General features: G+C 38.1%; 1 protein-coding gene across 4 annotated transcripts; it reads left to right on the top strand.

The window, feature by feature from the left end:
• The first annotated feature begins 160 nt into the window (after positions 1–160).
• lrwd1 (leucine-rich repeats and WD repeat domain containing 1) lies at positions 161–13,024 on the top strand. 4 transcript variants are annotated; one of them, XM_088088825.1, is made up of 16 exons: positions 161–234; positions 1,750–1,836; positions 2,385–2,619; positions 3,367–3,486; positions 3,640–3,786; positions 4,766–4,858; positions 4,949–5,314; positions 5,461–5,575; positions 5,715–5,821; positions 6,606–6,816; positions 7,597–7,669; positions 8,106–8,249; positions 8,435–8,538; positions 9,101–9,262; positions 10,432–10,541; positions 11,255–13,024. In XM_088088825.1, exons 2-16 carry the CDS (start codon positions 1,757–1,759, stop codon positions 11,405–11,407), a joined length of 2,220 nt encoding a protein of 739 aa, XP_087944951.1. In that variant the 5' UTR covers positions 161–234; positions 1,750–1,756; the 3' UTR covers positions 11,408–13,024. The 4 variants fall into 4 exon arrangements, with proteins under 4 accessions (XP_087944951.1, XP_087944950.1, XP_042355464.1 ...); XM_088088824.1 differs by having other exon boundaries at positions 8,432–8,538; XM_042499530.2 differs by having other exon boundaries at positions 5,458–5,575.
• Positions 13,025–14,573: the final 1,549 nt, after the last annotated feature.

The following is a 14,573-nucleotide window of genomic DNA, read 5'->3' as shown; positions in this document are numbered from 1 at the left end:
ATGTACCGTTAAATACAAACATGATCAATAAAAAATCACAACAGGAGGCAGATATTGGGAGATTGTGCTGTGGGTTTAATATTTTGCCTGGCAGGTTAAACTCAGGGTATGAAAACCCAGCAAGTCTTTATTTGTCGTAAGCCACGCCCACCGGATGTACGTAGATTTTCCCCGGGAGAACTCGGTTTGTGCAGGAGTGGCGTTAAATCCCCTAAAGTTGCAAAAAAATTATCGGTAAGTACTTTTATCCACGATTATTAATCAATAACTTAACCTTATATCTGTCTACGGAGGAAAACGACCGAGAAATGCAGTAAAAAGTGGTTAATTGTAACGCAATGTTGACTTAATAGCGAGATACAAAGACGATGAATCCAACGTGGCTAGCCAACTTTTGTTGTTTCTGTCGAATAATGCTATCAATTTCCTCAAAACGTGTCATTGTATAACCTATAAACATATATTTTACAGGTAAGAGCACGTAACCGAAGAGCAAGTGCTGCTCGGGGTCTAAACCGTACTCTTGTGATAGTTGTTTAGCTAACTCAGGCGACCTCTCTGTGGTCACTTTTTGCTAAACACTCACATAAAGCATGAACCATTTCATTCATAAATCAGACTCAGTATGGTAAAAATGTATGTATGTTTTGTTTACTACGTAAAAAGCAGAGGATCGATTATATGTATTTAAAACAATATATGATATTTAAAAAAGGCGTAAAGAAGTAGTTTTATATTAGAAGTCAAGTTGAAGAAAAGTTAAACAGTTGCTGAATTTTAAATGTTTTTCCCATAGTGTAGTGATAACCAGCCAGGTAAGGGATTGTACTTAGCTTTTTTTTTTAACGAGATTTATTGTCATTGCAAAACATAAACTAACTTCTGAGGTCACAGGAAGCAACTATAAAAGACAATAAAGTCGAAAACCACCAGAAACAACAAAAAAATACAATGAAATATAACAATTGTCTAAAATTAATAACGCATTAGTGAAAGGATAAAAACAGCACAACTTTAAAAGTGCAAATACATTAATAAATATAAATATTTAAGTATTTATTGCCCATCAAAGTCTCTGGAGTGTGTGTGTGTGTGTTTTTATTGCATATGAAAGAGTCTCAAGTGCGTGGCAGAGTTTGTGAGTCTTCAGTTTATGAGAAGATGTTTTTGTAGAAATGATGATTTTTACCTACATTTTGTGATTATGTAGATCATAAGCCCATAAATAGAATCACAATCTTTTATTAGGTGGATCTTAAACATATTCATTGTCACAATAAACTACAAACTGCCACCAACAATACGCAGATTCCTCTAAACATGGCTGCCACTAACTTTAGTGGAATGCCTTAACCTCAATAGCCTATATATAGACTTGGTCTCTTTTAGTTTCAGTAAGTTTGGAAAGTTTGCGCTGGTAATACAACCACATGGAGAAGCCTTTTAAACTCTGTGCTCCTTCTCTCGCTTGTTTTGATATGCGAAAACTCAGGATGTGGTCTGTGTACCCTGATGTGCTCTAATGGGTGCATTCAAAGCACCTGGACACACCCATCAACGATCACAGGGTGTGGTCCGAGGTGTAACCACAGGCTGTATATAAACATCTTTATATACAGCCTTTGAGTGTAACAGACCTGAGTTTTTCAGCAGAAGAGGGCACTGAAACCATTAAATCAATCATACTCAGAACCCGACAGTTGTTTTTCCTGTATCTTAATTATTTTGAGTTGTGTTTTTTTTGTACAGATAATCAATGGAGAAGATAACAGAGAAACTCTTATTGGAGAAAGGCTCTCCAAAAACCAACAAACTGGAGGAAATCAAGACACTGAAGTAAGCATGGCTTTATTCTCCTTACATTACGGTTGGTTTTGTAGGTGAAAATCCATAACGCATTAAAGTTGTACTGTGGAGTATTTGTATATTGGTGACACCTATGTGCTGCAAGAGGCAGTTAATTTGATTATATTTTGAGGTCTTAACTACCGAGAAGTCCCATCCCATATACTGGATTAATACTGGTGTACTGGTTGAATAAAAAAAGAGATAAATATTTGAAGCATTGTTATATCCATTCTTGATGCTTTGAATCAAAATCCAAATTTGTGTAAGCTGTCTTTTTTTGTTGCATAAAAAATATATAAGTTTGTATACTTTTATTGTCATAAATGTAAAAAGTACAGTATCAGACGAAGTTTGAAACAGAGTTATTCAAAAGGTGGAAGTAAAACACATTTTTTGTATGTTTTTGTTTGCATATGTGGTAGCAGAGCTCCAGTGTGAACAGTGAGGAGTTGTTGCAGATCTTATTTAATGACTGCACAGTTTGTTCGATAGCCTGCTTTGTGGAAACACTGACTCGAAAATTCTTTTCTATTCAGTCTATCTAAGCTGGGATTGAAGCATCAGGATTTACCAGTCAAGCTGCTGTCCCGTCTCCAGTCCCTGGAGCGATGGGATCTGTCTGGGAACAGACTGCAGGAGATGCCCAAGGATCTGGAGCTGCCTGCACTTCGCTGCCTGGATCTCAGCGACAACCAGATGGAGGATGTGACCACTCTGGAGTCTCTAAGCGGTCTGGAAGAACTCAAGATGGAGGACAACCTTTATATCACTGTAAGGACATGGCTAATGGCTTTGTATATGCTTGTTGAAGACACAGTGGGTCAGTGGTTTGCAATGTTGTCTCACAGCCAGAAGTTTCTGCGTTGAATTTCTGTAGTTTGTGTATTCTCGCTGTGACTGTTTTGGGATCCTCCCCCGATTAGAAGTCATGCAGACTGTGTGCTGTGATTGGCCATCTACATTATGTCGCATATATGTGTAACCCACTGATAACGCCCCCCTGGAAACCTAAAATAAACAGAGAGCTTCCAGACTAATTTGCATTTCACTCTGGTAATAACAGGGCAACTCTAAATTGCCTATAGATGTGAATTTGAGTGTGACTGATGGTCTCTGATAGACTGTTGAGTGTGTTTCCCACCTTATGCTAATGTGAACAGGGATAGGCTTCACTGCACAGGAGAAATGGGTACAGATAATGGATATGTGGATAGCATTTCTACCTTACATTACTGCTTTTGGCTACTTTGCTTTGGAATCTGTTAACTATACTTGGAAGCATAAATCCTTTGTAACAAATTGTCAAATCCATGCAAAAAAGATGTAGGTTTCTTTAAAAGCAGCTTTATTTAGGCAGTTTTTTAAAAAAAACCTTACTCCAGCAATGTAGTATTGCGCTTCCATAAAACAGATTTTTATTTTATACAATATTCACAAGAGATCATTTGAGTCATTTCATAATGAAAGCCACCTCGGCAGGTCTTGAATTTGATTGTTAACGTTGCTTTTCTTCCTCAGGTGAATGATAATCACAAGCTGATGGCGTTGTTACCCAAACTGAGGATCTACAACGGTAAAGATATCAGCACTTCTGCCAACCACTTGCGCTTTGTCTACACTGAGAACCTGAGGACCAGGGTATGAAACAGATGGCTTATTTTGTCATATTTTATGATATTAAGGCTGTTGTTTCACTGTTGGAAGGATGTTACACTCAAACATGCAAGTGCAGCACCATTTTATTGCATAAGCTGTTGCTGTTGTCAGTGTACAAACTGTCTGTTATTTTAGGTAATTGCGCTTTGGGAGAAGAACTTCTCTCTCCCGGATCCCATCACAGCGGAGAAAATGTCCGATTTGGAGGAACGTTTTGTCAACACTGCCCGTCAGCAGGTTAAATTTGGACCCAGTTCAGTCAGCGACTTCACCAAATGGAAGGTAATTTCAGCAGGCTGTTGCACCAGCTACACATGAGCTTAGGGTGAAAAATCCACACGAAGCAATAAGTTGAAGCTAGTTAGTTTGATTTTGAGGCTGGGGCGATGTTTGGTTGCTACACAGATATATCATCTTAGCTACTGTGGCGCAAAGTCCACACTGACACTGTTGCAGAAAAAGACATCTTTACTTTTTGTGGCCAGTCAGAGAAAAGCACTATTCTGTAAATCACTGTACAACAAAAAGGTATGTTATCTAGGACAAAGCATTATGATTAGGCAATACAGCTTTAACCTACAGCGAGTGCAGAATAACAACGATGTAGTGTAATATAATCGTACCCTATAGTTGGGCAGATGAAATACGTTATAACAACCACATAATGGTAGTCTGCTCAGGCAAACTGTTATAAATTAGTGGCTGTTAATTAGAAATGTATCTAACTCTTTATATTTATTTGCCATTGGGCCACAGAGGGCATTTACTTGCAATTGCCCACTTAATTATATGTTATATATATATGAACTTTATTTTGTATGTTTTCAGACACCCCATTCAATTTTTTGCATTTTTATTTTGAGTATTTGAGTCCCAGCATCACTTGTGGATATTATCTATCATGGAGAACGCATTTCAGACACAAAACAGGCGATATAATTCACCAATCCTCCATCTCTCAAAATAATGCACCATGACAGTCGCTACTTTACAGATGACTTTACTGTGTTTGTGCTAGTGCTAGGTTGAAGATTCAGCTTGTAACTTATGCCTGCGTTGGAACTGTTTCAGCTGGTGCAACCCTTAAAATGTAAGAAGTGTGTAAACAGCACTGACCTACTTTACAAATTATTTATTGTTTGTACCAGGCTACATTTGAACTTAGCATAGCACGTGCAACCCAGTGCCAGACATTAGAGACATTTGTATTTTGACTTCTGCCAATTTAAGTAACTCTTTCTTTGTGTTCTTTGGTACTTAGGTGGAGATTATTGCTAAGGAGTATCTGAGCTCTCTGATTAATCCAAAGGAAGAGCCGGAGATCAAGGAGCCTACTGACACTAAAGAGAACTGTGTAAGATATTGTAGTGTTGGGAGATGCTGTGTAAATGATTATATGCTGAAGTTGAACTTAGTTTAGGGCTCACGTGTTTGCTTTTTGCAGGAGGTCTCAATGCCCTGCAAGAGGAAACAAACTGAATCAGTGATGGACACCAGCATAAGGCTGACACCTCGTAAGAAACTGCGCTCAGATCTCCCAGCCTCCCCAGCTGCAGAAAGTCCTCGCAAATCCGGCCGCAATCTTCAAGCGCTAACCGAGAATAACACCATCAGGATGAGCCCCCGAAAGAAAAGCCAGCCTCCCTCCACTCCCACCAGACGACAGACAAGTACAGAGACGCCCAAGAAAGGGTCTAAAGTGCAACAAACTAAAGATGATGCTGGAGCGCAGGTAAAACAGAAGAACAAAGCAGAGCTGCAGAGAGACACTGACAAGCTTTTCACAACAAAGAGCTGCAGCAAGACACAGGTAATAAAAACACGGCCATTACAATATTGAATGCACAGTTTTTGGTATTGTCAGAATATCATGTCATTAAAGTCCCTTCTTTCCTTCCACTCTGATATCTCTTCCTCTCCATCATCCTCTTTGCTCACGTTTGCTTCCTCCAGCAGCCAGTGAGTCTGAAGCCTCTCCACGTCCTCCAGTGCCACAGCAAACAGGACAGCTCGGAGGACTTCTCCACTCAGCTGTGGGCTTGTGCTTTCCAGCCACTGCCTGATTCTACAGGTACCGAGGGCATCCGCAAGGCATTTTAAACAAAGCTTAAGTGACCAAAAAAGGCTTTAAATGTGTAGCTAGTAGCTTTTAAAAAAACAACTATGTTCATTAAAAAGTAGAAATGAACTCTGTTTTCCTGAATTAACAGGCACTAGTGGAGGAAGCCGTTTGGTTGCTACCTGTGGTGGAGACTCTCTCTGTGTGATTGACTGTGAAACTGGGATGGTGATGAAGAAATACAAAGTTCCTGGCGAGGTTTGCTCCATTTATTCTCTAATAACATTGTCCTATGTGGTAGACTTCAGCATAAACCTAAATCACAATAAATTTGTTTTAACTGTTTTTTTTTACCCTTTTCCCTCTGAGTTGTGTCATAAGAGAAAAGCTTATATTCACCCAAAAAGGAAGAATTGTAAAAAAAAGCTTTCATCAGCAGAATTTTGCAGATGTTGGCTAATGGCACATTGATCTGGATCGATGTAACAACACAGTGATTACAATAATACTGATGCAGAGTGAAAACATTGATACATATTGTCATCTTTAAGATACGCCTTTATTTTGAAATTTACCATGGCATGTCTGTATCACCATTTCCATCGAAGCTCACCTCCTTCCTAAACATTCAAGCAGTGCTAGTAGCTGAGTGTCAGGCAGGTAATTGTAACAAGCAAAGAAAAAAAGAGAAATTTGACTGATATCTTCTCATATTGTTTGCAGGCCCCTGCGTTGAATAAAACTGTCATTGTATCGTGGCAGAGTTTGTGATGTAAACATAAATATCCTATCGTTGCCCAGAGAATTGATACATCTTTTTGTCAAGAAATTTACATCTCTAACACTTGCACACTTCTCATATAGACTTAAGATTTCATATTGCAACTGTCATTATTGATTTAACGTGATTAAACTATGGACCCAAGGTGACTCACTGTTGTGGGAATGCTAATTATATATGGATAAAACCGAGTACTCAGTTCATGATATAAGCTTGATGTGTTTGTCGGATGTTGTTTGTATCCATTATTCCTCCCAATAGGAGTTCTTCTCGCTGGCTTGGTCCACAGTCTTGATGTCCAGGGGAGGCGGGGCCTCGGCTCAACACTGCAGCATTCTGGCCGCCGGAGGAAAAAGAGGACTGGTCAAACTGATCCACCCTAGAAACAATGTGGCCTACGGGGAGTTCAGAGCCAGTCGTAAGGCGCTGTCTGTCCTGCGCTTCAACCACCACCAGGGAAACTTCCTCTTCAGTGAGTCATGGTCACTACTGTACATAAAGGACTAACTGAATGAGGTCTGTTTGCTCGACAGTAACATGTTTCAGAGGTCCAGCATCTGACAGATGAGAAAATAATTCAGCTTAATCATCTCTTCAGCCATGTTTTTCCCAGCAATATCGTTATTTCAATAAAAAAGCACCAAATGTGTTTTCATCCAACATTATCAGTCAACATTAAAATGAGGCCCTCCCTGATGTGAGTCATCTACAAAAAACACAAGCCCTTGAGTCTTTTTTCTTTTCTTTTGTATCGGCCATCATTTCTGTTATTGCTAATTCCTTTGCACTCAAGCAAGTTAGTTCGTAAGAACTGAAAACACAGCAACATTGTTACAAAGAAATCCAACAGTGAAAAAAACTGGATTAGTCAATCAGGCAAGTTTTAACAAGCCCCTGCTGAGCTTTCATTTATTTGTAGAGAAACGATCAGCAAAAAACATCCATATTTCATAGATAGAAGCAGAGGTGAACACCCGTTACTTATGACACACTATTTAATTTTCGTTTTCCCTCTTGTATTACTTGGGCTAACACTGTTGTGTGGTAACTGTGTCCTTACCAGCTGAAGATTTTAGATACACCTGTGCAGTAATGTTTTTGAGGGTGTGTTTTTGGATGCAGCTTCACTGGCACTCAATTTAATCTCCCAAAAACATATTTCCATGATCTTACTGATACTAACTTTTTATTTTATTTTTTTATCTCATTCACCTCAGTGTGTGGTCTCACCAGTTTACTTTTTCTCTTGCAGCGGGATCATATGACAATAAGATAGTGATGTGGGACATCGGCGGAGTGGACAGCCACTACAACTACAAAGTTGTGTGAGTATTTCTGCCTGCTTCACTTTTATATTGAACTACAAATCTGTCTTAAAAAAAACATTTCTAAACCAGAATAATATTTTTTAACAGATGTGAAGGACACTTTCTTTTAAACTTATATAATTAGATCCCCTTTTTTCACTGACAAAGTGCAAATAGAAAAATATTGTATTTTCCATTTGAAGTAAAATGCTTTTTAAACTCTTAAGCTGTGATATAAGGAAGAATCCATGACACTTGCCATGATGTGCAGTTTGCACATGTCTTATGGAGATTCCTTTCTTTGTATGCACACACTTTTGACAAAAAAATGTCAAATTTTGTGTGTAAATTCTTTGAACAAACCTCATGTGTACATTTGTAATGGGTCCAGCAGGGTAGTGTGGAGGTTCAGGCTGTGATTTTGAGAATATTTCTGCCATGTTTGTTGCTCCAGTCAGCTGCTGGTGTTGGAGATCAGCGCCACCCCGCTGCACATCTGCCTCCCACCCACTTCCCCCAGCACACACCTGCTGACTGCCTGTGAGGACGGCCTGCACTGCTACAACACACAACTTGGTGTCAGCAACAACACAAAGAGGTAAAGGCATCCACAGAGTGTGCACATGTGTTTGTGTTTTGAGAAGTTTTGGCTCATTCTGACCTTTTTCAGAAGCTTTGTTTAGGTATATCCCATAGAGACTCCCCCTCAGACATGCATGTAGTTACCTAAACATGACAGCAATTTTGCATGCCGGTCTTATTTAGTGTTGTTCCTCTCAGTAGGTCTGAGGAGATGGAGATAACTTTCCCCATATATAAGAAGGAAGATAAAGACCATGACTACCACACCATCGATGGCCTGAGTTTTCTTACGGATGACGTAGTGGGTGAGTAACTATTACAGTATACCACGGTACCACTGTAGTCTTATTTACAATTGTTTATAAAAGTATGCCCTCTCGGTTAGTAACATCTGGTCACACTGATATAATTAGGATTTTAAAGCCAACAATTAAGTCAGAGGCAGATATGAGAAGACTATTTAGTGGTTAGTGTGTGAAGCTCAGCACATAAATGAGCCTTACATTGTGTTTTATGTATCGAACAGTAAATATGGAAATTGATCAATAATGTCTTCAGTAAACAAATATCCTCTCTAAGTATTACTTTAGTCGACCACTTGATAGTGCTACAGTTCAGTTTTTTTCTGTCTAGACGGGGCTGGACCACATGTTAATATATGTATAATAGTGTGTCTAACCATGTATTTTGTAACTATAAACCTGCTATAAAACTGTTTATGGGCTGTTTTACTCGATGTTTTTTCCTTGTTTCAGTGTCAAACTGGCAAAAACCTCGCCCCCAGCTTACCCTTCTTTCTATGCATGTCTCTAATTTTCTGTTTTCCTTTCTCTCCTTTTGAAATGATGGGTCATAATGTTCCTCCAGCCTCCAAGAACTACATGCATGGTTCCATTTACCTGTGGAGCTGGAGCAGGACCAAGGCTCAGCGGCCTGACAAGAAGGACAGGACAGTGTGTGCCGTGGTTCTGGCTGAGCTGCAGTGGGCTAACACTGAGATCCCCTACCTCGCTCTCAACACCTGCCCTGGTGAGTTCACCTCATCTGATCAGCAAAGCTGCGTTTGTTTTAATGTCCAGATAATCCTGCATCAAACCTGAGAATATATGAAAATTGTGTACATGAAATCATGAAATCAGAGTGCCTTTTTTTTAACTGTGGCACAAAAGCAAAGGACAGCGTAACAACATAACTGTATTTAGTTGAATAGAAGAGAAAATTGTTGAACAACTAGAGGAAAAAGCTTTTTGCTCACTAAGACAAAAAGTCAGAGACCTCAGACTTTTCGCTGGGACAGCCTGCCGGAGAATCTGAGAGGAACTGAAAATATTGATACTTTTAGACATAATAATTTTTAGTCTGGCTTTTTGCAGTATCCTTCTATCCAAATTTTATGGTTTATACTTAGATAAGATCCATTTTTGATGTAAAACACTTTTAATTGCATTTGATTTGTTTGAAAGGTGCTCTTTAAATAAATTTTGATTGGTTGAAGTCAGCATTAAAACACAATTAAATCAGACATATGGCACTAATGAAACATGAACATGTTGAGTAAGAACATAAAACCTTACATTCTGTCAAGCAGATCTTGCAGAGTTTTAAAGGTTTATCTCATTTGCAAAAATGGGGAGCCATAAGTCACATGTCATTGTGCACATCAGACTAGATTACATGCACTTCTTATTGTTAGATATTTTAATGCAGTTGATCGTATTTTGGGAAAGGGTGAATTTGCAGTTGGTTTCAACTGTAGCAAATGACAAAATAGGTTTACCTTTATGGTTAAAGGTTATTTAACAGCGTTTCTTCAGCCTCATGGTGACAAAGACGTCTTAGTTTATGGGGAAATTAATCCATTTGAATGGAGTGTGTAAACGGGGCATAAATTGGCTGAAAAAGTGTGTACAAAAAAGTTTTTTTTGCAAAGAAGTAGGAATGTTTATATCATCTCTTTTCTTGTTTGAGTTATGGCCCAGATAAAGAGGTGACATCTGACACACAAACACACATTATGAGCACCCGGTAAAGGAACACTGCCTTAAAATGTCAGCAGAGGGACACCGCTTAACCCTGAGCTGCATTTTTTTTTTTTTTTTTAAAGTTTTGTGTACTGTATTCACGAGTAACAAAAAAAGCCTGTGTGTGTTTTTTTTGTTTTTGTTTTTGTGTGTGTGTGTTTATTTCCCTCTCTTTAGGTCGAGCTTATATAGTGTGTGGTGATGATAAAGGCAGGATATGGACATACCACGTCAACAACCTGCAGAAAAACAGTCTCCAAACTGGGAAACCCATCCTGCCCACTGAGGTATCCATCTCCCCTAAATGTCCTGTGAACACTTACATGACATTACCCTCTCTGAGTTCATTAATGAGATCTGGGAACATGATGACATAACTAAAAAAATAGTGAGGCGGGGAAAAACACAAGCAGTTAGACAATCGCACTGGTTGTAAACAAACCCCCCAGGTTATTTAGAGGAGAAAACAATGGTCAACAGTAAAATTACTATCCACGCACTCCATCGTAAACATCTGTTTCAGTTTTAGCATGTACCTGTATTAACAAAGCAGTCCAGCAGCAATCTAACAAAACTATAAATGACATTCATTTAAGAAAGTTGGTTTAGTAAAAAGCCTGGCTAATCTTATCCGATAAATCATTTTGGTAAAATTGGGTATTTTGTTTGTGGATTTTTTGGTTGTTTTTAGAGTGATGACATCATAAAATAAGACGACAGACATTCAAAGCTTCATTTAAAAACCTCGATAGAAACTTCGAATGTAATTTTTAAAAAAGGCTATTTAGCACTGCCATACAAATGATGCTGAAAGAGCCTTGGTAAGTTTTTCTTTTTTTAAATTTGAAACATTTTCCACATGTAACATTTCATTATTTTGTCACCATGTTATTCTTGCCATTTGCACCACATCATACTGAGCAAAGATCAACATTTAGATGGAAAGCCATCCCATAAAAGTCCTCATATGAACAGCTAACGTTGCCTTTTGCTTTGGCAGGTGTTGGAGTGGCCGACTCCGGTGAGGAAGGGCCTCGGCCAGGTAGAGGGCCCCTCCATCAACAGCGTAGCAATGGACCCTGAGCTCCAGTTTCTGGTGGCTCTTAGTGATAAGAACATGGTGATAGTGTGGAAGAGGGAGGAGACCCCCTGAGCATCACAGGCGGTGTGACTGCAACTCATGATGGAAGTCAGATGTTTGTCTTTTTTTGTACTGGAAAAAACCAGATGACAGTGTACCAAATTTTGGTACTTGAGAGGTAAGTGTTGTTTCTCATAACAACAACATGCCTTTTGCCTGCTGTCATGAAGACAGACTGCAATGAACCTCGTGAACATTTTTTTAAACTAATTTTCCTCATAATTTCTTTGGGGAATGTGCCTTTTTTTGTTGATTTGTTGTGAGATGTTGGAGAAAGTCACAGCCAGAAAAACTGAAAAAAATACAATAACTACAATTTTTATATAATGTGTATAAAATTTGCTGAATTTTCTACTGATACACATAAAAGTTGCTGGGTTTGGGAAAAGATTTCAGACGAAAAGAATTGTTGCTATGTGACATACAATCCTTTGTTTTTTTATTTAGTTATGTATCTTTAAACACAGCATGTAGAAATGTGCGGACCAGCTATAAAACACAACATCAAATTTACAGATAGTGTGTTATTTAGTCAATGTAATGACTTACTGTAAACTGGCATGTAAATAGTCTAAGTCGACCATAACTAGTTTTAAGTCTACAGGGTGACAGTAATGCAACATCAGCTACAAATGCAGCTGTAATCTGTCTGAGGCATCTCATTTTACATCTAGTTTTATGGTCTCCTAAGTCTGTGGTTTTATTTTATTCTACTCAGCTTTAGTAAAAAGCTACTGATGAATATTTGTCAGGTATCAAGAACCATGACTCTAAATAAATTCTGATGTTACCAGCCAGTTAGCCATAAAAACTGCACATGGTAATAAAGGATAAGGGTTGAGTTTGTAGCTTTTTGTACTGCCAACAAGTGGCAAAAAACAATGAGCGCATGCTTAATCAGTTTGACAAATTTATTTAGTCACTGGCCTTATGAATAGGACTCTTGACTGATTTTTTTTTTTTTGCATTCAATTTTTATTTCAAACGTACATATTACTTGTTAATAATAATGTGAGTGAACCTTATCTGTTATTTAAAGGCCAGTCTTTGGACCTTGCCATTTAAAGTGACTTTGTGATGTTCTGATAACATTAAAGGATGCAAACAGTCCTCACAGAAAAAAGTCAATACCGCTTTGAACAGTAAGGAGGCAGAGAAGAAATGCAGAAAATGAAAGCAGTAAAACGTGTTTCTTTTACCATCTAATCCTGAAGTAGTTTTTACTGTAGCTTTTTTCTGTATGCAACCCACAATGTTTTCACGTGTGAAGTCGAACAAATATCTTGATTTAATAAATCCAATTACTGCATCTAAAAAAACCACGCACTCCATTATGAATATGTACATTTATTTAAAGAAGGATTAAACCAGGGACGTGTATCTAAAACATGAGGTCATCAGGATGCCTTGGCAGTGATTAATCCCTCTGAAAGCTACTCACAACACATGCTTTGTGCGTAAATTTATTTGAGCATCCAAGAAAAATGGTTATATGGTATATTACCAACAGTGAAATGTGTAATATATTTTGGGTTAGGATAATATTAACAGTTTTCTATTGCATTCCTTTGGACAATTAAGATTATGTTTGCTAGTTTTCTCACTGATTAATAAAAAATATAACTGTCAGTGCTTTTTTATAATTTAGGTAGATAGACACACAGGTGCATAGTTATTTCATGTCATGAACTTCATTCGTTTTTATTTTTTCTTGCTGTTTTAGTAATTGAAACTCCATATTGTTTCATTAGCGGCGTGTCTTTGTGGTAAAGCCTCACCTCTGTGTGAAAGATCTATTGGCGACTTCGGACTAAGAATACCTCCGAAGCTCTTAAATTATTTAAAGCCTGGCACCTGTTAGCATGACATTTATTTTTAATTCCAAGAATAACAGAAAATGTTTAAAACGAGGATTTTCAACAGCAGGCATACAGGTAGTCGACCACTTTAAATTCTGTTTGGTGTAGCTTTTTCCCCACCTGTCCTGCTACGCTTGTTCTCCAGGTACACTGTAGAGTAATGTGGACTTTTGAGGCTGGGTTTGGTTCAGAAACTGTAATAAATACAGCCTTTGGGTCAAAATCTAGTTTTGGACCAGCTACTACGCAGGACATTCATAAGTTATAAAAAAAAAAAGGAAAACAATGGTTATTAAAAGTGTAGGTAGGCTATAGCTAACAGATCCACTCGTACTCAAAATCTGATCCATGCTTAATATAAATTTTAAAATTAGGTGCCGATCATAATGTCACACGTCATTGGCCACACTTTGTCATGCAGATCCTCCTAAAAATGTGTCTTAGTATAATCATCCTTGTAAACACAATCAGGGTTCCCATGGTCATGGAAAACCTGGAAAAGTCGTGGAATTTTGCTTTTTCTAAATCTTGGAATAATCTCTTAAAATAATCTCCCATGGATAACCCTCCACACAATGTAACATAAAGGCTAATTAATTTTCTGTCGCTGTTGACGCACCGTAGCTCTAATATGTGTCTGTATGAAAATGTTTTGTTTAGCGTCACATATTTCTCCAGTTTCTCCTTGCGTTTTCCCTTTACGTTTGCCAGCAGGCTGAAATTATATTTGAATAGAGTTTGAATTTGATAAGTTTGAAAAATGGTGGGAAAGTGGGGAAAATAGGTCCTTAAAAAAATCATAGGAAAGTTCTCAAATTTTGTGCATGAAAATGCAAGGGAACCCTGGTTGTTAAAACTAATTTATGGATTGAGAGCGTATTTTATTCTGTCTGAGATGAGTTATATACATTGATTTTATTTATTTTTTACATAGTTACTACCGTATAGTGATGTCTAGAGATGGTGGTTGTCACTTGGTGCCCACAACATTTTTTTTTACCCTTGGGCCCCGTAACAGGTTAATCTGGCCATGTCAAAAATGTTTACGTTGTTAATATTTACAATGAATTAAGTTTTAAGTTGCATTACGTAACTTATTTGTGTTTTGGGGGGAGGGTAAATAAAGAGATCCAGCCTGAAGGTAAAAACACAGGACTTTTAAATATGCACAAGTACCTGCAAAGTGTCGCCCCTGTCCCCTGTGGGCAACATGGTAATGATGGTACACAGTCAGTGAGTTCATCTTAAATTTAGAAATGTGTTGCCACAGGGCTCTATCCTTGATCTATTGCTGTTTACAGCAACTACCATAATTCTTC

Source organism: Plectropomus leopardus, chromosome 15 (assembly GCF_026936395.1).
Source record: "Plectropomus leopardus strain MGB_pleo_1.0 chromosome 15, ASM2693639v1, whole genome shotgun sequence".
NCBI lineage: Eukaryota > Metazoa > Chordata > Actinopteri > Perciformes > Serranidae > Plectropomus > Plectropomus leopardus.
This window is presented reverse-complemented; position numbering and strand designations above follow the sequence as displayed.